Genomic DNA, 23,260 nt, shown 5'->3' with positions numbered 1-23,260 from the left:
TAAGCTTCGTTGTTGTTTGAGGCTGATAGCAAGAGGGAAAGACATTGAAGTTTTCCCCATAATTGAATCAATACTTACAATACTCCTCATCTATTTTGATGTTTCTATTGTTCTTCTTTATTGATTAAAAAAATCAATCCTACCATTAATTTTCATTGTCATGATTAGTTTTTCATTTTAAACTGAACTGTCCTTAATTGTGATTTGGTGGGGCTCTGTGCTCACATTAAGTCACAGATAAACAGAATAATTTAAGGATATTTCCCTCTTCTTCTCATTGTGTGACTTTATCTGCAGGCATTACCGTGGATAAGTACGGCGTAATCTTCTTTGTGGATGGGACCATGATTCGCAGGATTGATCAGAATGGTATCATCTCCACCCTTCTGGGATTCAATGACCTGACCTCTGCCCGACCTCTCAGCTGTGATGCTGTGATGGACATCTCTCAGGTATGACCTCTCTGGAACTGTGCACTGACCTGTGCTTTCCTCTCTCTCAACCTACATCTGTCTCCTTGAATGACCCTTGTTTTCAGGGTGCTTACACCTCCACATCAGCTGGTATTTCTGCAGCTTTATTCTCCAAGCCTGCATCTAGTACTGTAGGCCTTGGTTTAGATTTGGTATATAGCCACAAGACTTTCTAAAAGATTCAATATTTTCTTTTTTTCCTGTGTGCAGTTTATTTCAGCAAAGTTTTGGTCCTATGATTCATCGTAAATGATAAAATACTTCAGGTCAGTTTAGATATTTTTTGACCCACAGGAGGAAATTCATTTTGCAGCAGGATGAAAAAAATATGTAAATAGGACAAGAAAACATTGTAGACTCTGTAGTTAATCAAGAGCCAGTTTCAGGGAAACACACTGAAAACTTTTACTGCACCTATTTTTTTTTTCTACAAAACTTGCCTTTCTGACCTGAGAGGTCAATTCTATTAACCAAAGGATTATCTGTTAAGATTCAATTGCATAGTTTTCACTGGTGCTGTAGGATTATGAACTTGAGAAAGCAACACACAATCAAAGCAGTGCAAGCCTGGTGAAAGCTAAAATCACCTCACAGTTAAAAAGCAGATACAAATAAAAACTGAAAATGAGCAGTTAATTGGGCTCAGTCCAGGCTTGGGCCTTCCAAAGTATCTGGACTAAGCATTTTAAAGGAGTACAGGACCATGCTGAAAACAGTAGCATTGTGGTTTTTGTAGCGCCGATTTCCTAAATGCAGAGTGCCAGTGACCTACAGCTGTAGGGGAATGATAAGAACGACCTTTAACCTCAGTGGTTTTGACTTCATGCACAGATCTTCACTCTGACGCACATGAACACATGTATACATACATACACACACACTACGCAGAACACATCCCCCAGGCAAGGACACTGCACTGAGGTCACTCTGTGGCTCACTGACTTCCCATTTGGAGGTGACAAATCAGACTTTTAGCATACATAGCTGTTTTTGCCTCCTTGACAGTCCTACCCAGTAGTAAATAAAATCCCCTACAAAATGTATCTTTTTAATTTGTATATGCCATCTACATGATTCATAACTGTTTCAGTTTTACTTCCATGAATTGAGCATTTTGAGGCTTGGTTATTGAATTTGATTGAGGTCCAAGCCCAGCTCAGTATGCATGCAATCATTTGTTTCTTTCCTCTTTGGGTATTTTGTTGAGTATGGATGCAGGATACAGGTCTTCTGCTTTCTGTGGGGAGTTTTCTGTGTGTGAATGATGTATTCAGTGGAGGAAGCAAAGCCTTTAGCTGCCCATTTGCAGCCCCAGGGGAACTTCATCCCCCTCCTGACCTCCGCTTGCTGCTCCTTTACCTTGTCACACACACAGGTGCCTATGGATGCTCACCATCCCAGTTCCACAAACACGAGGACACAGGCAGACTGACTGCAGTTCTACAATGATGACAAATCACACAAGCATTGCCAGAGACACTCAGACAGTAAAAAGCATCCATTAAAAATTCATCCAGAGCTTCCTTCTTCAAACACTCCCCAACCCCTCACTTAGAACCTGACTTTCTCTGGAGAAGGCTCATCACAGTGGTCATTACTTTTGCTTTACCACACCTGGCACACCAAGGCAAGAAATAACATTAGATTTCTTTCTCTCCTCTGATGAGGTCGTTGTTATCTTACTTTGCCATCTGTGTAGTGAGCAAGCTACAGCTAAATTCTCTCTTAATTCAGTGTATACCTCTGTAACCTTTCGTTTAACTTTTGATTATCAAGAAAAATGACAATATTTTGACCTCATATATGTTTTTTTCTTTCTTTCTACCACGGCCTTGGGTCGTTCCTGTCTTAGAAGTATCTTCCATTTTCCTTCCATTTTTCCTTCTTTAAAGTCTTGGAAAATTTCGCTGCATTCCCCGCTGAGCTTAAATGCAGGGAAATCATGTCTTAAAACAAGATCACTCAAACATATTTCAGGGGTGTTAGCAGCTTCAGAAAGCTTTATCTAAACTATGACTGTGACATTCAATCAAATCTGAGAGGGACTTCAAATAATGACATATTACTCTTCTTGAGGCAAGCATCATGCAAAGATTGCAGAGATTACTAATGGAACATGTCATTATAATTCTTAATACAATTTCCATTTCATTTAAAATAGTTTGATGTTGTGTACAAATCTACAGCTCGCTTTCTCAGCTGTTGAGCATGTTTTGGTTTTTTCCTGTTAGCGGCTTTGTCTAGCAGGCGCTTCTGACAGCATCCCCACTGTATAAAAGGGAGGGTATGATCTGGTTACAGCATATGGGACAGCAGCTCGGGAACTATCCCCTCATCAGTCAGAGTGGCGTGAAAACCTCCTTACAGGCAGCTCCCAGGAGCCACTCCACACTTGGCTCATGAAATATTTAACCAGCAGTGTTGACAAGAAATAGGTCTTAAGAAATTGAAAGTCTACCCTTCATTATCCAAGTAAATGCATTTTCTGCTTACTGAGAGATGACATGTATCCACTAGTCTCCTGTTTGTCGTATGTAGCCAAAGGATACATCCTGTTATATAAACCTCTTCCATTATGTGGCAGATGATAGGAGGTTTATAGGATGTAAGGTGTGTAATGCTCAAATCTGTTTTTCAATTACAGGTGGGCGGGTGCCCCACTTTTAAAAGGACGTGAGTTCAAGAATATGAACAGAGCAAAAAGTTTAGAATTATTCAAATCATTATCGCCACAGAATGTCACTGTTTCAGTGTTAACTTTTAAATTAGAACATTAGGAATATGTGGAGATAACAAGGAAGGAAAAGGCACAATTTAGCTAATGTCTAAAAGCTGTCTGAATTTTATTTTGTGCATTTTGTTCTGTGCAATCCACATTTTAAAAGAAAAAGGGAATTATAGGGCCAACTGTTTTTATATTCCCAGAAATTTTAAGAAACCTGCTTTTTTATTGCAATGTATTTGTCTAATGTGCTGTTTAATCCCAGACAGTTGGAGAAAGCCTACTACATGGCCAAGGTGCATCAGTGTCCGTGCATAATACAGTCAAAATGTTTCATTGTGTCTTTCAGCTGTCTGCTTACTTGACCTAATAATATATTAATATGGTAGTCATCCATTTTAGCTCATGACTAAGTGCTGTATGCTTGGGTGTTTTATCAGTAGTATATTGCAGAAATAAAAATATATGCAATTTCTAGCTCTTTATTGCTAATTATTAAGCCTTGATAACTTTCCTCCTGTTTCTACTTTCTAGTTTTCTTCCTTAGTCTCTAAGACAAAGTGACCAAACAAAAGAAAGGGTCCTTTGTGTAGAATCTTACCTTAAATCTGAGTCTGTCTTTGTATTTTGGTCCAGGTTTTAATCAGTTTCCTTTGTTGGAACTCCAAGGCTTCTATTGAAATATTGCACTTCATATTATGTTTCTAAGAGATCCCACTGGGATCATAAGTGAGAGGGAGACCAGTAAATTGGATGAAGCCAATCATTCCAATTTGTTAAAAGCCTGATGCATTGTTAGCAGAACAATAAGTCATAATTTAGGAGGCCAGGGACAGAGTAGGCTTTCATTTGATAAGTGTGCTCCAGTTTCTTTTCAAGGACTCATGCAATCTCTTGTCATTACAAAATTAATAACCCAAAGCAAGGAAAAACAGAGACTTGGGTGAAGGATGCAGAAGCCTTGTCCTTAAGTGTTCACAGTTCTCATGAACCATCCCAGTGTGCAATTTTCAGTTAATCTTATCATTTGTATAACTGTTGTTATCATCTGCGATCTTACAAATCATGTTTTTGTGTATCACCTTTTAAAAGTACATCAGCTATTTTCCTCCTCATCAGATAATAAATTGTTTAAAAATGTTTTTACTTACAGCTTAAGCTATAAAAATAATCACGCTGTTTTCCTTTCAGGGTCTTTTCCACGTAGAAATCGAAAACTGTAGATCAATAAAAGTACGGTATATTTCTTTGGTACCTAAGGATTATATTTTTGTGTGTCTTTTTCCTCGTAGGTGCGCCTTGAGTGGCCTACAGACTTGGCAGTGAATCCAATGGACAACTCCCTATATGTTCTGGACAATAACGTAGTACTCCAGATCTCTGAAAACCACCAAGTCCGTATTGTAGCAGGCCGTCCTATGCACTGTCAAGTGCCTGGGATTGACCATTTCCTCTTGAGCAAAGTTGCCATCCATGCCACCCTCGAGTCAGCTAATGCCCTAGCTGTGTCTCACAATGGTGTTTTGTACATTGCTGAGTCAGATGAAAAGAAAATAAACCGAGTCAGACAGGTGTCCACAAATGGAGAGATCTCCTTGGTTGCAGGGGCACCAAGTGGCTGTGACTGCAAGAACGATGCCAACTGCGATTGTTACTCTGGAGATGAAGGCTATGCCAAAGATGCTAAACTGAATGCACCATCTTCCCTGGCAGTATGTCCAGATGGAGATCTTTACATTGCAGATCTGGGCAACATCCGTATACGCTATGTGCGCAAGAACAAGCCTTTTCTGAATCCCCTCAGTATGTATGAGGTGTCCTCTCCCATTAATGATGAACTCTATCTGTTTGACTCCAATGGCAGCCACATTTTTACACAAAGTCTGACTACAGGAGACTATCTCTACAATTTGACATACACGGGATCGGGAGATCTAAGCAGCATTACTGATAAGAACAAAAACACAGTGATCATCAGAAGAGACACAACAGGAATGCCTTTGTGGCTAATGGTCCCTGATGGACAGACCTTCTGGTTCACCATTGGCACTAACAGTGCCCTTAAAACTGTTGCTGCCCAGGGTCAAGAGCTAGCTGTAATGACCTACCATGGAAGCTCGGGACTGTTAGCAACTAAGACAAATGAAAATGGATGGACAACATTCTTTGAGTAAGTAATATGAAGAAACACCTTTCTAATCATTTTACCTAAAAGTCTGGATCCAATTTGAGCTGATAACTGCATCAAAGCAAAGAAGCTTTAATATCTGTTTAATCTGTTAATTCAGATATGCAGATTGGACAGTTTTGTTTAGGTTTTTTGTCCTGGAGTATCTGAACTAAGAGCCCTGAATTCATTATATCACTGAATGCTTTAGTGAATTAATGTTTGCAGTCAAAGAGCTCCTTGGCATGTGAGTTTAGTATTTTGGCATATGAGTTCACTTCTTATGGCTGGATGTCTATGTCACTCAGAATACAAGACCTGCGGAAGGATGTAATCCTATTTGCTGTTATCATACCAAATAGGATTACCGGATGATATGTTACTCATCTGTGCCCTTGCTTGCAGACTGGAGATCATCACTTGTTTGGAGTTGTTGGGTACAGGAACAACATGTATCTATTGAGTAGTACAAAATGTATATTCACATGACTGGGATGCACCCCAGAAATATAAGCATAGTTGAATAGCCAAAGATTTTAATTAAATCAGGTAAAGCATACCTTGTGAGGAAACGACGGAAAACACTCCCACAGTTTAGGATTTCATGTTCTTGTGACTTGCATGAAGCAATCTGTCCCTTAGCTTAATGTACCAGGGGATAATATGCTAACTGGATGTCATTCCAAAAAGTGTGATTAAGCAGATTGGCTGGTCAGACATCTGTTACACCTCGCTGGAGGAATATAACTCTGACACATAATCAGACGCTCTGTTTAATATGAGCAGACATTTATCACCTGTGTTTGATTTGGTTGTCATCTGATGGTTACACTGAAAAAAAAAAAGTGGAAAGGTGCAGTGAAAACAGCACTAATGCAGCCATGCATAAGCGTTTCTCGAGGTAGACTGAATTGCCTGAGGCTCAGACAAATTTAGTGGGTGTTTGGAATTCTGAATGATTTCTCTATGACGTTCTGTAAAATGGCTTCTTTTTATTTTTTAGGTTCTAGCGTGTGTGTCTTATTTTGAAAGAAATATTTACACGTTACCATAGCGACCAGAGAGCATTAAGGGGCAGAGAGGAGGATGTTTCTCTCAGTGTTGTTGGCGTATTTCAGGAGGACGCTGCTAATAAAGTTACACAATTACACAGTGGATTCACGTTAATTATTATATTTACAAAATACCACAGTTTTGTCTTAGTCGTATCATTTTATTTTGTTGTGTTTATCCGCGACACCTTAAAGGCTGGTCCGTGAAAATATTGTCTGACATTAAACCAGTAAGTGGTCCAAAAAAGATTGGGGACCGCTGATTTAGGTGATAAAACCTATCGCTCATGCACCGCATTGTTATTTTACTGCGGTAAATAATAATATATTATTTTCTACAGGCAAAAGATATTCTGAGTGGTTACCTTTGTCTTATGATGATGACAATGATCTGTGATAGGATGACAGTGCTCCACTCCATAAGGCATGTGAGGCTACTGAGGGGTTTGGGCAGCAAGACCATTTTATGATTCATATAATAATCATATGGCATTTGCAATCACCCGATCGCAGCCTAGTTGAACACATTTTACAGCTTCTGGCAACACATAGTGGCCCACCGCCTTCATAAGACACTTTGTGATGTTGGTAGAGTAAAACAAAATTGTTATACATGTCAAAATACTTTGGATAAAATGAAGTCCATGTATTATTTCATTTCCTGTCTTTCCCTTTCAAATTAAGCAATGAAGCTTTGTATTTACCTACAAGCAAATCATTTGATCCATGCTTTTTTTACACCCAATAAACAGGGTTTTGTTTTTCTTGAATAACTAGCTTTAAAGGTCATTTCATCACCTGAGGGTCAAAACTGTAATTTGCTACCATCAGAACCTCTATTTATCTCTGCCCACCATAGTGCACTGCTAATCATTTCACCCATATTAATTAATGTGTACTTACATTCCATGCTTCGTGGATCAAAATTAATTTGAATGAACGAAGAAAAAAAAACAATAGATTGACTAGAGAACAAAAGACATCTGCCACACTGTCTTTCTGTTGTAACCCCTGGAAACCACATTTGTACAACAGTTACTGCACACACAAACGGTCCGCAGGCCTTAAATTTATGTTGTAATGATAAGTGCTTCTGCTTAAGGGTTATTCTAAATCATGACGAATTATAAAACACCTAAATATTCTTTTATCGTTTATTTAAGACGGTAGAAGAAAAAAAATGTGCCTTAGCCACTGGGTTTTAGCAAATGTTCTTTAGTTATATCTGTAAGTTATCAGTCACACGTGCTCAGAAATTCTCAGGCAGCAAGACAAATTGAAAATATGAGCGGAAGTTAGGTGTGCTGGGGGTGATGCTGATATGAAGTGTTCAGCCTATTGTTGGGGCCCAGCGTGAAAGGTCATAGAGCTAGCATGTGACACAGAGGTGATGCGATCCGAATAGACTTGTGGCCAACCAGAGGGAAACTGCTCCTGTCTTTCTGCTGAGCACCCTGCCCCTGTGTGCCCCTCTTGTCGAAAGAAAGCAAAGTAATAGGCAGCTGAGCTGAAGCAGGCCAAAACCATTAGAGCTCAGCGGTGGAGCTCAAGGAATGGAACTAGCTTAAGGCCCTAATTGAGACATAGAGAGTTTGGGTCAGTGATCAAGCTGGGGCTTGTAGTGTTGCTCTTGAATGAGATTTCTGTCTTGTGGGCTGAGTCTTTTGTGCAGAGGTGAAGGCAAACAGGAACGCTTTGTCAAATAAATGGAACCATTAAAAGTAGTATGGTGCAGATAACTTGTAGTGCTTTCACTGCAAAAACTTTTGATTGCATGATGGACACAGGGAGAATTTCTTGCTGATAATATATGAGCAGTATCAAAAGAAATCAAAGGCTTAGATATAAATTACTCTGCTATTTAGTATTTCCTGAAGTGGAAGACTTGGCTTGAAATGTATCTATGAATCCCAGTCCCTAGTACAGTTGAGATCAGATAGCATTTATCTCTGGGAGATGATTCCTCTCCCACTCTTCCTTTCCATATTGGATATTTGAGATGGCAGCGCTGAGGAAATATCTGTAAACCAGCACCCGCCATCTCATTTATTAGAGGCTTTATTATGGCAGGCAGCAACATCGAAGAGGCTTTCCAATCTGTATTCAATGTGCAGATAAAAGTCTTCTTTCTAAGTAATGTACCGTTCACTCGCTTCAATTCTGGAACACTGAAAATCTGAAAGATTTAAAATTGTTCTATGCCGATGTGCTCTCTGAGCAAAATGAAACAATCTGGCCACTCATGTTCCTGTATGTGATGAACTGACTGATCTATAAGCTAGGAAGATGCTGCATCTCTCTAAGGATTCACACCTCAGCGCCCCTATTTCATAGGCTATATAATGAGATTAGGCAATATCGCTAATCTTTTAAGCTAATAAGCAGTTTTCCAAATGTAAAAAAGGCGTTTGCTTTCTCATCTTAATCATTTTTTTTTAAATCTATTGCATATTTATAGTATATTTTTCCTTCCCACTGTCGCTAAGTGCTCGCTCAAAGGGGCTTATTTGATTGTTGGGGTTTTCTCCGTATTATTGTAGGGTTTTTTCCTTGCTATACAAGTTGCCTTGAGGTAACTACTGTTGTGATATGATGCTAGAATAGAATTAAAATGAATACTTGTTTTTAAGTTGCAGTGAGAAGTATTGATATTAATGCCCCATTCATATTTTGTTGAAAGGGCTAGAAAAGGACAAAGCTGCTTAGTTTGTTGGTGCACCCACTCCTTGTTTGTGAATAGAAAATTGCAGGAGATATTTTTCAAAAGCTATGCTGATTGCGCTTCGATGATTAAAGATGATAGCTCTGAAATCCCATGTATTACCTCAGGTTGCCAGCACTGATGGATTTGCTGCTGTGTTTACTGCCTGTGTTGACACATTGCTTCAATTTGTGACAACACGGAGGAAATATCGGACTCTGCGGAAAGTTTCCAATCCCTACCTATAATTACCATTAGCAGAGTTTATGCTAGAACACTTACAGAGAACAACTCATAATCACTGCTTATCTGGAATGACACAGCAACTCATTAGTCACATTTATGTACCTACAATCATTTATGCATACCTGACTTGCATTGATGATCATGATTGCTTCCTTATGATTTAACAAACCTCAACAAGGCTTAGTAAATTTTTAATACCACAGCACTGTTTATGTTTCAGGCACAGTGCTTGTTTATCTGTGTTTTCAGATGGCATGGTCCTCTTTGCCTTCTTTGGTTCACATCAACATATTTCTTTGTAGGTATGACAGCTATGGGCGTCTGACTAACATCACCTACCCCACGGGCCGAGTGAGCAGCTACCGTACAGACGCAGACAGCTCGGTCCGTATCCAGACAGAGGGCTCCAACAAAGAAGATATCACCGTCACCACTAACCTGTCAGCTTCTGGCACCTTCTACACACTTATGCAAGGTGAGTCTCTTTTACGGTGGCCGTAAGTAGAGCGGGTTCTTTTTTTAGGGTTTGTTCTGCGAGGTGAAGTCCCAAAAGCTTTAACTTTGCTTATGTCCCTGATATTAATTTATACAGCTGGGACTAGGTACTGTTAGTATTTTTAAGAAACTCTTTCTCATCTACATATATTCTGACTTCCATTACCTTATGTTCTAGTATTTGATTAATCAACAGTGTATCCCCCTTATCTGTACATATAGCACTTGAGATTGTAAATAGATTTTATTACTTACCTTATTTTTGTGAAGGTGTTGCATTCTCCTGATTTAAAAAGGGATGTATTGTAGAGGGCAGTCGCTCAGAAGCCCTAAGGGAAACTGGTGCAAGCTAAGGGACTAGACAAAGAGCATTTTAGAGGTCTCTGTGGACTGTCACTTCAGGATAAGACCTTCTTTGAGCTCAAGCTGCCTGGATGGGAGCTCACAGGCACTTTCTGGCTCAGCCTCACTGAATATTTCGGGTGGCAACTCTGTAGCCGAATGAGAGTTTAAAAAGAAAAAAAGGGGGGTTATATATAAATAGTGTTTAATAAATAAATAGTCCAGTGATCTGGACATATACAGACATATGTGCATATAATATAAATATTTAGTAAGCATGTTGCATTACGTTAATTGATTTGATATATGTATTGATTTTGTGCTGTGTTCCTTTTTTCTCTTATTGTGATGATTCATGCCAGTAAATTACTTTTGAATTTAAAATTGAAACATGACTTTCTGTAGAGTTGCATAGCTTTTGACTTTGTTAAATGTATTTTCTTTTTGATTTGGGCAGTGCAAATCACATTTGCCTTTATCTTTCGACACTAAGGCCGAGGCAGGTGTCTCGGATACAGATGTGAATTAAAAGCAACACTGTCTGGATTGCTCCAGACATGATCTTTTAAATCTTATCTGTGGGTTTGAAGACATCACGTCTCAGACTTAGCTGTGTTAATATCACTCACAGAGGTGCTTCTCTGTTTTTAATAACATGTGTAGTGCAGCTTTCACTTCACAGAAATGAAACAAATATAGATTTTTCTGTCAAAAAAAATAAACGATAAAACACAGTGCCGGTGGTCCATACAAGATCCTCAAGGTTTAAAAAAAAAATTGCTGAGAAAGATTCATGAGGAGATAAGGCTGTTTTTGAACACCTCTAGGTGTTTTGGTATCTGTCTGATATCTATCTGATATTATCTTCACTAAATCTGGAGCAACGTTGAATTTTTTAAAGATGGGTTACGCATACACCCTTCTACTTTCTGTTTCTGAGCATATCCCCTCTTAGACTACTGACTGCAAAACTGTGTCTGAAACGGGAGATGACGATCTCTGGTTTCTCACTTTTGTTTAACGGAGTGGCCACCTCCATGTTGTGACCTTGTCTTAGGCATCTGCCTGTGAGGAAAGTGGCGCCAGGAAATCTGCTGTTAATTAATTCACTATTGTCTGCTTTGTTAGCTGGGTGATCACATAGCATATGACTGTGCTGCCTTCGAGTTTCTTTCCTGCTCATTTGGCTGTTTTTTCCCCTCTTCTCAGCAAGCTATCATCACAGTTTTGTGAAACAGATAACTTTTAAGATTTAAGGGATTAAGGGCAGAAGCTTTATAGCTAGAAAAATAATCAGGTGTATTACAAGATAAAAAAATATATCCAAATAATAAAAAGTTGCAATTATTTGCTTTAAAAGCTTAAAGATACTGTACATAGAATGCTGTTTATAGAAGAAAAATGCAAGTCTGTTTTACATATAAGCCACTGTGAGCTATTAGGAAATTATAGCAAACCACATTGTTATGGTTTGCTATATTTCATGACAGCCAGTATTTTTCCCCCTTCTATTGCTGAACTGAGTGTGTGTACTACTTTTGCAGCATTTTGAGCTTTGTTGGTCTCTTAGGCCTCTTTTAGGTAGGGTCTGCCCCAGTAGTCTTTGGTCAACCCCTAAAGTGTCCGTATGATGTAGAGAGGCAAGGGCCAGTACAAGGTCAGTCATGCCTCTATCTGTTTCTCTTGTCGCAACAGCACAACACATCCTTTGGTGCTTTGTGAAAAAGAAAAAGATTAAAAAAAAAAAAAAAAAGCCTTTCCCCACACGTTGTGTTTATTGTTGTTCTGCGTCCACAGCGAAGAAATTGTCACAGCCACTCGAACATGACACATGAACGCAAGGAAATTGCAGCGTATGAGTTCATTTTTTCTGTTAAATGAAGTCAAGTAACTAATGTGCTGGCTGACAAACCATTATTTTTCTATTGTTCATATTGAGAATCACATTCATCCTGGTCCCTGTCAGTCTACTGACAGGTGGCAAGAAGGACACATTCTCTGAATGTATATGAGATGCTCAGTGGAAACATTAGTCATTGGTCTGGAGCTGGAACACAGGCTGCCGTCACCTGGGGACAGTAACAGACAGGCTCAGATCTATCCCTTGTGGGTGAGTGCACGCGTGTGTAAGTGTGTGTGCACATGCGCACGTGTGCGTATCTCACCCTGCCTTCTCTGTGGCCACAGGCAAGCCAGCAGCTTTTGATAGTTTTCATTCCTCCATATCCTCCAGGCTGCTGCAACAGCTGTAAAACTTTGCTTTACTGGCACTGTGAAACCTCTCACTATTGATCTTTGTTGTCAGAGACCCACTGCGTTATTGCAGTGGTTCTGTTAAATACTGCTGCTAAAGGATTTCTTTTTGCTGAGCAGCCATTTCAGGTCATTATGTTTGCGCCTCACTGACATGGATATTAGATTTAGTCCTCTTGCTTTAGTTACAAGAAGCTATGATTGTTGCTTGCCTTCTAATCATACTCGTTTTTCTCCATCCCATCTCTCCGTCCTTAGATCAAGTTCGGAACAGCTACTTCATTGGTTTGGACGGTTCGCTGCGTCTAGTTTTGGCCAATGGTATGGAGGTGTCGCTGTATACTGAACCCCACCTGCTGGCTGGTACGGTCAACCCCACAGTCAGCAAGAGGAACGTAACCCTGGCTATCGACAACGGCCTTAACCTGGTGGAGTGGAGACAGAGGAAGGAGCAGGCACGTGGCCAAGTTACTGTGTATGGACGCAGATTAAGGGTAAGCATGCTGTCTTGCTTAGAGACACTCATGGTTTTATGCAAGGTTTTTCATCATAGGCTAAATGTCTAGTGTCTTATTTCATATTTTCTCAAATTATCAGCTACAGTCCATGTAGTTATTCTACTACTTCAAATAGGGCAGTATTTATGCCGAAAAACCACAAACTCCAGAAAAAAAGATCCAGAAAAAAATCCAAATTCACAAGAAATAAAAATGTAGCTGCAGATCTAATGGTGTCAGGTTCATTGTGAACTCTATTTTTTTTCCTATAGAAGCTGCGACTCAAAAGCTCAGTTGTTTGTTGTGCACAAGTTAAGTTGGCTGCATGACAATACAATGACATGTCTAATTATCATAGTAAATAATTAATAAAGCTCTGTTTTGAGCTCTGTCTCACAGCTATAAATCAGTTAATCATAGGCCATCAGACTCATGGATGTATTACTCAGATTTGACTTTCTGGAACATATGGTATCTTCTCACCCATAGCTGTAGAAGCCCACCCACACACACAATCTGGTACATGTTTTGTAGGCTAATTTTGATCTGAATTTGACATAAGTAGATTAAATAAAGTGATTTCAGTCTGTGTATAGATCCTAACAGAGCAGTACAGTGGTCACAACGACAAAGTCCTGGGTTTGAATCCACTGGCTGACCTTTCTGTTTCGAATTTACATGTTCTCCCTTTACCTGCATGGCTTCTTTCTCTGTACTTCCCACAGTCCAAAGACATGCGTGTTTGATGAATCAGCTATTCTAAACTGGCCTTGGGTGTAAATGTGAATTGTTCTGTCTCTCTCGCTTTGCCTTAGGTCTGTGATAAATTGGCTGTTCGTCCACAATATACTTTGGCTTTTGCCCCATGACACCTGGAATACCAAGCGATGCTAAATTATATAAATGGAAGAAAATGGAGTGATTAATAGCCTGTAACATATAAAATACTTTCTCGTTAAAATCAAAATTAAGAGTTACTCGCATATTGCATATCAACAGGTCTCCTCTCATAATGGTAAATGGTAAATGGCCTGTATTTATATAGCGCTTTACTAGTCCCTAAGGACCCCAAAGCGCTTTACATGTCCAGTCATCCACCCATTCACACACACATTCACACACTGGTGATGGCAAGCTACATTGTAGCCACAGCCACCCTGGGGCGCACTGACAGAGGCGAGGCTGCCGGACACTGGCGCCACCAGGCCCTCTGACCACCACCAGTAGGCAACGGGTGAAGTGTCTTGCCCAAGGACACAACGACCGAGACTGTCCAAGCCGGGGCTCGAACCGGCAACCTTCCGATTACAAGGCGAACGCCCAACTCTTGAGCCACGATCGCCCCCCAATGCAACAAATTCAAAGTGCTTGTCCATAATGTATGTAGGATTTAGGCATTAACCCGCACAACACTGATTTAAATTGCATCTGGTGGCTTTTATTGTTTTGCCTTGGCTTTGTAAGGCAAATGGCTACTTTGGTTAAGTTGTCTTCCACATTGTCTGTGAGGCAACACAGCTAATGGGAAGGTGCCACTTTGTCTGTCATTGGCTATTCATGTAATGGCCTTGTCGTCCCTTTGGAAGTGAAAGCTACTAATGTATGTTACAGACAATGGCCCCAGGGGTGAGATAGGAAATGGGAGCAGCCTAATGGCACGAACAGAGGGGATGAACAGAGCTGGAATCATTGGGCGACCTTGAGTGACATGTCAAGTGATATTACGTGGGTGGCTGGGTGAGTGTGTGGCAGTGCGCGGCTGGAGGGAGGGGAGGATCTTGAATACAGTACAGATCCATGGGAACAGGAGTAGAAGAAACAGCTATGTGGCTCTTAATTCACAGCTTTTTTTTTTGGTGGAGAAAAGGAGGAGTGTTTATATTTCTGATGTCTTTTTTCCCCACTTTGCTTGACTGTATTTTGTTCCTTTGATACAACACGTACGTGTTTTTGTTGTGCTGTGCCTTTCATGTCCTGAGGCTTTTCGTTAATGTACACTAATGAAGAACTCTTGAGCCACTCCACTCTCGCAAGAATCGTCATCCTTTTGAATGTAGTCTTGATAGCAATGACAAGATGCTTCTAATGTTTGGCTGTTTGTTCAAAGGAGATACACAAAAAAGAAACCAAAAACATGGAATGGATTATCTTTGATTGCAGCATGACAATAAATAGAACTGTTGCTATTAAAGAAAAATTAATTGGAAACCTGAGAATAGACATTTACATATTTACAGGGACACTTACAGTATTTGATATTGGTTGAGACATCATTGTTATGATCTTGTCATAAGTGTAATGTAAAAGTCTCTTTTTTGCTACTACTCTTTTACTTTCTGTGAGAAATTCATTTTAGAGGCGATGTTCTATTTGAAATAACTCCCCTTGAGTGGGTTTCCATTCTCATGGGAACTTGGGATCACTGTTATGGGACACTTTTTCCTTCTATGCCATGCGACTTTGGCAAACCTTATTCTAGCACTGGGAACTTTTTGTGAAAGACATCAGCTCTCTGCTGCCTGCAGAGATTTAACAAGAGCAGCAGGGATCTTTACTAGTATTCTTTAAAAAAAAAATAACTAAAAGGTGTAGTCATTTCAATGAAGTGTGACACTTGTTATGACAGTGTTTGAAGGCAAAGGAGACGAAAGAACATGTTCTTATTTCCAGATCCAATGTACGTTCACTCCTTCTGTCTCAGGTCTCAAATAGTTTACGCCACTCCAAATATCCATGGATTTATGCTCCTCATGATTCTGTTGGTTTTACTTAAAGTAATCCTCTCAATTAGGTATCAGTGACAATAATTGCCTCTGGTGTAATTGTCCCTTCACAGATGAGAGACCTAAGCATGCTTTCCTCAATGTGAGATTGAAAAAGTGAGCTTTCTCAGCAATCCCTGTGTGACCTGCTCTGTGGGATGTATCTGGAAAGTAGCCAGAAGCAGCCTTCTGAGGCATTTTAAGATGTTTTTAAGCCTTGCCAAGCATTTTACTAAGCCAAATGATAGCACACCTGAAGAAACACTCTGAAGATTAATAAGAAAAAAAGATCATAAATATTACAGAAACAGAGGTGTAGTTTTAATTACAGCCAGAGACCTCTGCAGACCCATTTTACAAAAAGTTCCAGATGGTGTTTAAAGCAATGCTTTTTTTGCAGAGATCTGCTCTGACCTGCAATCTAAGCTGTTATCTTCTCTTTGTTTTATTTTTTTTTGCTTCTGTAGCTTCTGTTTATGGAGGCTGCTGACAGAGAAACAGAATGCCAGGGCTGCTGCTTGATCTTTTTGGCTAAAGCACAGAAGCTGCCTCATAAAGCCTGCAGTTTTCAGAGCAGTGTTGTTTTGCTCTGAAAGCAAAGGTCACCGTTTTAAGCCTGATACATTCAGAAGAGCTGTGTCACTTAAACAATGTTCAGTCATAAAGGAGATTAACTGATTTTCTTTCTCTTTTCCAATTTACGCAAAGGCAAAATAGAATGAGAGTCATCTGTGCCTGGTAATTCTTCCCAGTAAGCATTAAAAATGAATTTAATGATCAATGTGACTCTAATGTTTCTTGCTTGAATAGGCATACTCGGGCTAAGACACAAACAAAGAAATGTGGTAATTCTTACAATTTCATTACTCCGCTGGCTCCTGCAGTCCTGAGATAGAGCTCCACTTTTGTAATTAAAAGCTATGAAAAGAAGAATATAAAAATAATCACTTTGTGATTGAAGGTCTCCTCCCAATGTTCCACCTCAGAAGAGTAATGCACCAATTCCTCTCAATAATTTCAAACTTTTTAAAGTGTCTATTCCCGTTGGTGAATTTTCTGTAGCTATATAAAGTGTTCCTAACTCCCTGCGTTCCCTCCTATAGGTTCATAACAGAAACCTCCTATCGTTGGATTTCGATCGAATCACCAGAACAGAAAAGGTCTACGATGACCACAGGAAGTTTACGTTACGAATCCACTATGACCATGCCGGTCGCCCCACATTGTGGGCACCGAGCAGTCGACTGAATGGAGTCAATGTCACCTACTCTCCTGGAGGCCATGTGGCAGGTATCCAAAGAGGCACGATGTCGGTGCGCATGGAATACGACCAGAACGGCAGAATCACCTCCCAGATATTTGCTGATGGTAAATCTTGGAGCTACACTTATCTTGAGAAGGTACGAATTGGTTGAACTGTAATAGTGATTAAATAGTTTAAAGATAAAAAATGTAATATAATATTGGAGGCATGCTCTACAGATAAAGTGTAAAAGGTGTGTTTGTGTAAGAAACTTGTTATGAGATTTTAGACTGGAGTTAAAAGTTAACTTGTAATAATACAGAAGTGTTTGTGTTGCACTATCAGGCTCTGGAATAGATATCAGCCAAAATGTAATTAAAGTGTCTGGTGCATTGAAGACATACTTTGTTACCAAAGTCTGACAGCAAAGTTCAGCCTGAAATAGCTCTGATGAAAAGAACAGAGTGAAATGTCACTTTCTACTGACTAATTGAAGGCAAGACTGTTTGGGTGAGGTGAGGAGCTGTTATTCTGTAGCTTAGGCATATAATATGAACAGCAGTCAGTCACCTTGTTAATAGTCTTTAGTCATAGCAACCTCTGAGCAATTTCTCGATGCCGCCTCTTGTGACAGCTTTACAACCTCATCATTTATTGGTCTAAGACAGGCACAGATGTAAATTTTAGATTTGCTTAGGTGAGAAAATTTGGCTTCCTACTGTTTGGATTAAAAGATCTGACAAATGAGCAAAATAGAAGCAGCTTGTGAAATCATCTCTTAAGGAAATCTTAATTTCAGTGGAGTATCAGCAACTCTGTGTTCATGATGGAAATTAGATTTGGGCTGACACAAACTTGAGTAATATTTATCGCTTGCATAAATTAATAAATAAATTGCATGTCATTTTGTGTTATTGGTATTAGACGTTATAACGGTAGCAATTTTCTAATTAATCTCTATCTTGTCTTATTGTGTCAGACATTGTGCTTCTGTAACAGCTTTTAGGACTGTGTGTTTATGTAACAGAAAACATATCAAAGTGAAGCATTTGAATGCAGTCAGTCTTACAATTTATTAATATAACACAAAAAATCCTGTGTTTCTTCTTCTCATTAGTCCATGGTGCTGCTGCTCTACAGCCAAAGGCAGTATATCTTTGAATTTGACAAAAATGATCGGCTCTCCTCTGTGACCATGCCCAACGTAGCACGGCAGACTCTAGAGACCTCCCGCTCCATTGGTTACTACAGAAACACCTACCGGCCCCCTGAAGGTAACGCTTCAGTGCTCCATGACTACAGTGAGGATGGACAGTTGCTGCAGACCACCTATCTGGGTACAGGCCGCAGGATCATCTACAAATATGGAAAGCTTGCTAAGCTTCTGGAGATTCTCTATGACACCACTCGAATTGGTTTTTCCTATGATGAAGTGGCAGGCATGCTAAAGACCGTCAATTTGCAGAGTGAAGGCTTTACCTGCACCATTCGCTACCGTCAGATTGGTCCACTGATTGACAGGCAGATTTTCAGATTCAGTGAAGAGGGCATGGTGAACGCTAGATTTGACTATGTGTATGACAACAGTTTCCGCGTCACTAGCATGCAGGCTGTCATAAATGAGAAACCGCTGCCAATTGACTTGTATCGTTACGATGACGTATCTGGCAAAACAGAGCAGTTTGGTAAATTTGGAGTAATCTATTATGACATAAATCAAATTATAACCACAGCAGTGATGACCCACACCAAACACTTTGATGCCTACGGGCGAGTGAAGGAAGTCCAGTATGAGATCTTCCGCTCACTCATGTACTGGATGATGGTGCAGTATGACAATATGGGGCGAGTGGTGGCTAAGGAGCTAAAGGTTGGGCCTTATGCCAACACGACACGCTACACATACGAGTACGATGCTGACGGTCAACTTCAAGTGGTCTCCATCAATGACAAGCCTCTGTGGAGGTACAGCTATGACCTTAATGGCAACTTACACCTTCTCAGCCCTGGAAACAGCGCACGCCTCACACCACTACGCTATGACATCAGGGACCGCATTACTCGCTTGGGAGATACTCAGTATAGGATGGATGAGGACGGTTTTCTTAAGCAGCGAGGGAATGACTATTTTGAGTATAATTCTGCTGGCCTGCTTGTTAAAGTGTACAACAAAGTGAGCGGCTGGAGCATCGAATACCGTTACGATGGCCTCGGCAGGAGGGTGTCCAGCAGAAGCAGCAGGGGCCAGCACCTGCAGTTCTTCTATGCTGAGTTGTCCAGCCCCACTAGGGTCACCCATATGTACAATCACTCCAGCTCTGAGATCACCTCACTGTATTATGACCTGCAGGGACATCTGTTTGCCATGGAGCTAAGCAGTGGGGATGAGTTTTACGTGGCGTGTGATAACATAGGCACGCCACTGGCTGTGTTCAGTGGATCAGGCATCATGATCAAGCAGATCCTCCATACGGCTTTTGGAGAAGTTTACCTTGACACCAACCCCAGTTTGCAGCTCATAATAGGCTACCAAGGAGGCCTGTATGAGCCTCTTAGCAAACTGGTTCACATGGGCAGGCGGGATTATGATGTCCTTGCTGGCCGCTGGACAACACCTGACCACGAGATCTGGAAACGTCTCAATAGCAACCACATTGTGCCATTCAACTTGTACATGTTCAAGAATAATAATCCTCTCAGCAATAATGAGGAGATAAAGTGCTACATGACAGGTAAGTTCTTTTAACAGACTTTATATGCTTTATGGCTTTAGAAGATTAAATTTTAAGAAAAAATAAAGCGCAAGTCCACACCTAACCTTAGAGGACAGGAAGTTAGCTTCAGTGCAGTTTCACTGGATTCTACTGATGATCAAACAAAGCGGTCATTTTAAAATACTTTCAGTTGTATCCAAATAATTGAATATAAATAGCAGTTGACAGTATTTAAGTGAGTCCTACTAAAGCAATCAGTTATGCTTATAACTTGGTTGTGGAGAGCAAGCAATACTAACCTTCATTCCTGTGTATGACTGTTGTTGCTTGAAGCGCACAATAGTTATTCCAGGTTTTTCTGTCAAATTTGTTATGTTTTTATTCTTAACAACCTCACACAACTGGAAGAACAGACGCTGCCAGAATTAAATTCAAAAGCAGTGTGCTTGGGAGGATTTTAAGCACTCACTTGCTGGGAAACTGAGGTTTCGTGTATGTGTGTTCATGTATACTTGCTTATGTACGTGCCCAGTAGCTATCACTCTGAAAATGCTCGAAGGGAACAATGCTATACGGCCAAGCCCTTTCTGTTGTTTAGCATTCAGGTCCTTTTCCAGAAATATCCTGGTTCTTTGTGGTGGGGAGGGGGTAAATGGCAGTGAAAGCACCTCGGTGGAGAAGGTGAGCACAATGGATCCATACAAACCATACAAATCTTTGTTGGTTGTATCAACCTCTTTTGCCGGAAGGAAAACAACATACTCAGTGAAAACCTTGTGGTTAAACCAAACAGTAGCTGGATCTCTGTCATAAATGAATGTATAAGTTCTCTGTGTTCATGCTGCATTATATTTACTCCATAATGCCTTTTTGTGGAGGAATAATAATGTGTTTACCTTTTATTCTTTATCCTTTAATAACCTGAAGACAATACCGAGAGACGGAGTAGTCACTTTTTGCAAACACAAAGGCATTCAGCATCATAGTCCACCATTAGGGGCTCAATGGCATTTTAATGCTAAATAGACTGTTAGATAGATATATTGTAGTGGGTTTGCCTCAATTGTGATTGATAGCAGTGACATTTACATTCCTCTCACTAAATTGCCAGGGTCCTTTCATTGTCCTCAAACAAATTCATATTTAAAAAAGCTTTGTCAGGTGCCACAATGTGGCAGCGGCAATGTGTGAGAGACTTGCACCCCGAGTGTCACAGCAATGATGCTGTCTGTAACAAACACATGGAAGGGCGCGAGAAAGAAATCGATCAGGTTGGACAGGCTTTGCTTCTCTTAAGACCTGTAGCCTTCTCTGTGATATTCATAAAATATGACAGCATGCTATAGGGGACTGCAGCAGCACCTATAACCACAGTGTCGGTGGCTGCTATTAGAAGAACCACATTATCATGATTGGATGTATTTAAATCTCAGACACGTCACTTTCCTCTCTTTCAGCATCTCATTAGAGAGAAATTAATGCAGAGGAGCCCGCTGAGTCTTCAAAATATCTCGTGTTGAAGTCTTGGCTGCCTTGAAATGACACCAAATTACTGAATATAATTATCAGCACAGCAGGCACTCTCAGATGTCACTTGGCATTTCTGTAACCCAACTGCGTGTCATTAGTGTGGCACCTGCAGGAGTGGACACGAATTATCACAACTATCTTGAGTGTTTAGCATAGCTTTCCACTATCACAAACAAATCAAGCGGTCTGGCCGAGGTAGGAGTGTTTCATGGGAACAGTCTCGCCCACAAAATGTCAACTGTCCAGATTCAACAAATTAATTCTCACAGTTCTTCACAGTTCCTCTGAAGCCACAAACGATTGTGTCTACTAATAGAATATGTATATCATTTGTTTTGACCCTTCCCCCGCAGATGTGAACAGCTGGTTGGTGACCTTTGGCTTCCAGCTGTACAACGTTATCCCCGGCTACCGCAAACCAAGCACAGAGGCCATGGAGCCATCCTACGAATTAGTTCGCACCCAGATCAAGACGCAGGAATGGGATAGCACCAAGGTAGTCATCCTTACTTATCCCACTTTTTATCTTACCTCAGATCGCTTTCTACTTCTGCCCCTCTCCTTTCCAACATCATTAGCAAATGGGCAGAGTCTATATAGCCAGACTCCCAAAGGAGCTGGCAGCTATCAGGCCAAAACATCGCCCGGTATGCTGGTTGCTTCCCTAGTCCTCATCTTGGGGAATGGGGTCAGGCTAAATAGCTCTTGTAATTGTCCTGCCATTAGGAAAATTCACTCTCCCTTTCTTCCACCACTGGCCATTGATTTCATCTCAGCCTTACACTGTTAGCCAAGGTCTGAGAAGTAGTAGACATGCTTTGATTCTCGCTTTTATCAGGCCTTTTAAGTTGCCCCCAACTCACCTGAATTATTGAACAGGCCACTGTTGTTCTTGGGTTTGGTTACAGCTAGACTAGTGAATGCCACCCATCAAGAGGGAAGATTCATGTTGCATTACACTCTGGCTGCAACCTTAACATAGCCGGTATTGGTTAGAATGTCTTCTCATCTATTTGTAAGTCTAAAAGCTACTGGGGTGATGGAAGAGTCTCTGATCTGACCAGCAGACTATAATAAACATAGATACACAAAAAACTGGCAAACCCCACCCCCACCCCCCACCCCCCCATAAATGCGTAGTGTAAATTTATAACAATCCCAGTTATTTCTTCATCTAACGTAAACTGTTTTGAAAGGGTTGTTGTCAGAACCCCTGGGACTAACTCGTGCATAAAGCTTGTGGCTGACATTCCACAAAGAAACCTCTGAACTCTCCAAAGGTGCCAATCTATAAATGAGCAACAAAAGACACTGCAGGTATTTCAGTGTCTAAGTGTAGATCCGCGGGGATCTGAGGGAATTGCGTTGTAGATTACAGACGATAAATGCAACGCTCTTTCAGAAACACAGACGCACTTCTGATTGCTTTAACTGCTAAGAAAATCAGGCATCTGGTGGCTTAAATTTTTTACCATCAGTTTCTCAAAAGCACTCTTAGAAGGCTAGAAGGACTTTCAATATGCTAAAATTAAATTAGTCATATATGAGACTATATTCAGCTCATCTATGTTTACTTCCCTCTGAAGTATTAAACATAAGTAGGTCCATTTTATTAATAATATAACTGAAAGGACATGTTTTATCTACAGACTCAGCCTTTCAATTACATATTCAAAAATACCCATAACAGACTTTAGTATATCTTTAAATAGAAAGTATGCCTCGATTGCAAGATTGTGTGAAGGAGTTTTGCCTTCAGCACACCTCTGAGTATGTACTATAAATAATATGTAAGGAAGGCTTGAGATAATTAGTTGTTTTCCTGTGTATGTTGAAGCGTGTTATTCTTATCTAGAATTCCTGCTTCCAAAATGGTATTCTTAGGCGTTTAATGCATTTGATCCCCACTGCAGATGGACACACCGGCCCAATTAGGTGCAGTGCAACTTTAAAACAGTACATGCTATGTCTTGTACAAATGGCTTTTTTAAAACTTTATTTTATTCATGCCTGCCTTTCTATCTTGTTCCATTTAAGCCCCTATTTCACCATGCTGCTGAATC

At 40.4% G+C, this 23,260-nt stretch overlaps 1 protein-coding gene across 12 annotated transcripts in view; it reads left to right on the top strand.

Annotated features, from left to right (window-relative positions):
- Positions 1–23,260, top strand: part of tenm4 (teneurin transmembrane protein 4) — a 146,138-nt gene that overhangs the window by 118,428 nt on the left and 4,450 nt on the right. For all 12 annotated transcript variants that reach the window (XM_084951135.1, XM_084951133.1, XM_084951132.1 and 9 more), the window contains 7 exons: positions 298–452; positions 4,488–5,365; positions 9,664–9,836; positions 12,710–12,945; positions 16,814–17,110; positions 18,071–19,685; positions 21,551–21,693. In XM_084951135.1, the coding sequence (XP_084807261.1) occupies positions 298–452; positions 4,488–5,365; positions 9,664–9,836; positions 12,710–12,945; positions 16,814–17,110; positions 18,071–19,685; positions 21,551–21,693 (3,497 nt within the window). The remainder of the gene's footprint in view (positions 1–297; positions 453–4,487; positions 5,366–9,663; positions 9,837–12,709; positions 12,946–16,813; positions 17,111–18,070; positions 19,686–21,550; positions 21,694–23,260) is intronic.

This window comes from Perissodus microlepis, chromosome 14 (genome assembly GCF_051167445.1).
Source record: "Perissodus microlepis isolate ML-2025 ecotype Zambia chromosome 14, ASM5116744v1, whole genome shotgun sequence".
Lineage (NCBI taxonomy): Eukaryota > Metazoa > Chordata > Actinopteri > Cichliformes > Cichlidae > Perissodus > Perissodus microlepis.
The sequence above is the reverse complement of the archived record's forward strand: the minus strand, read 5'-3'. Positions and strand labels throughout refer to the sequence as shown.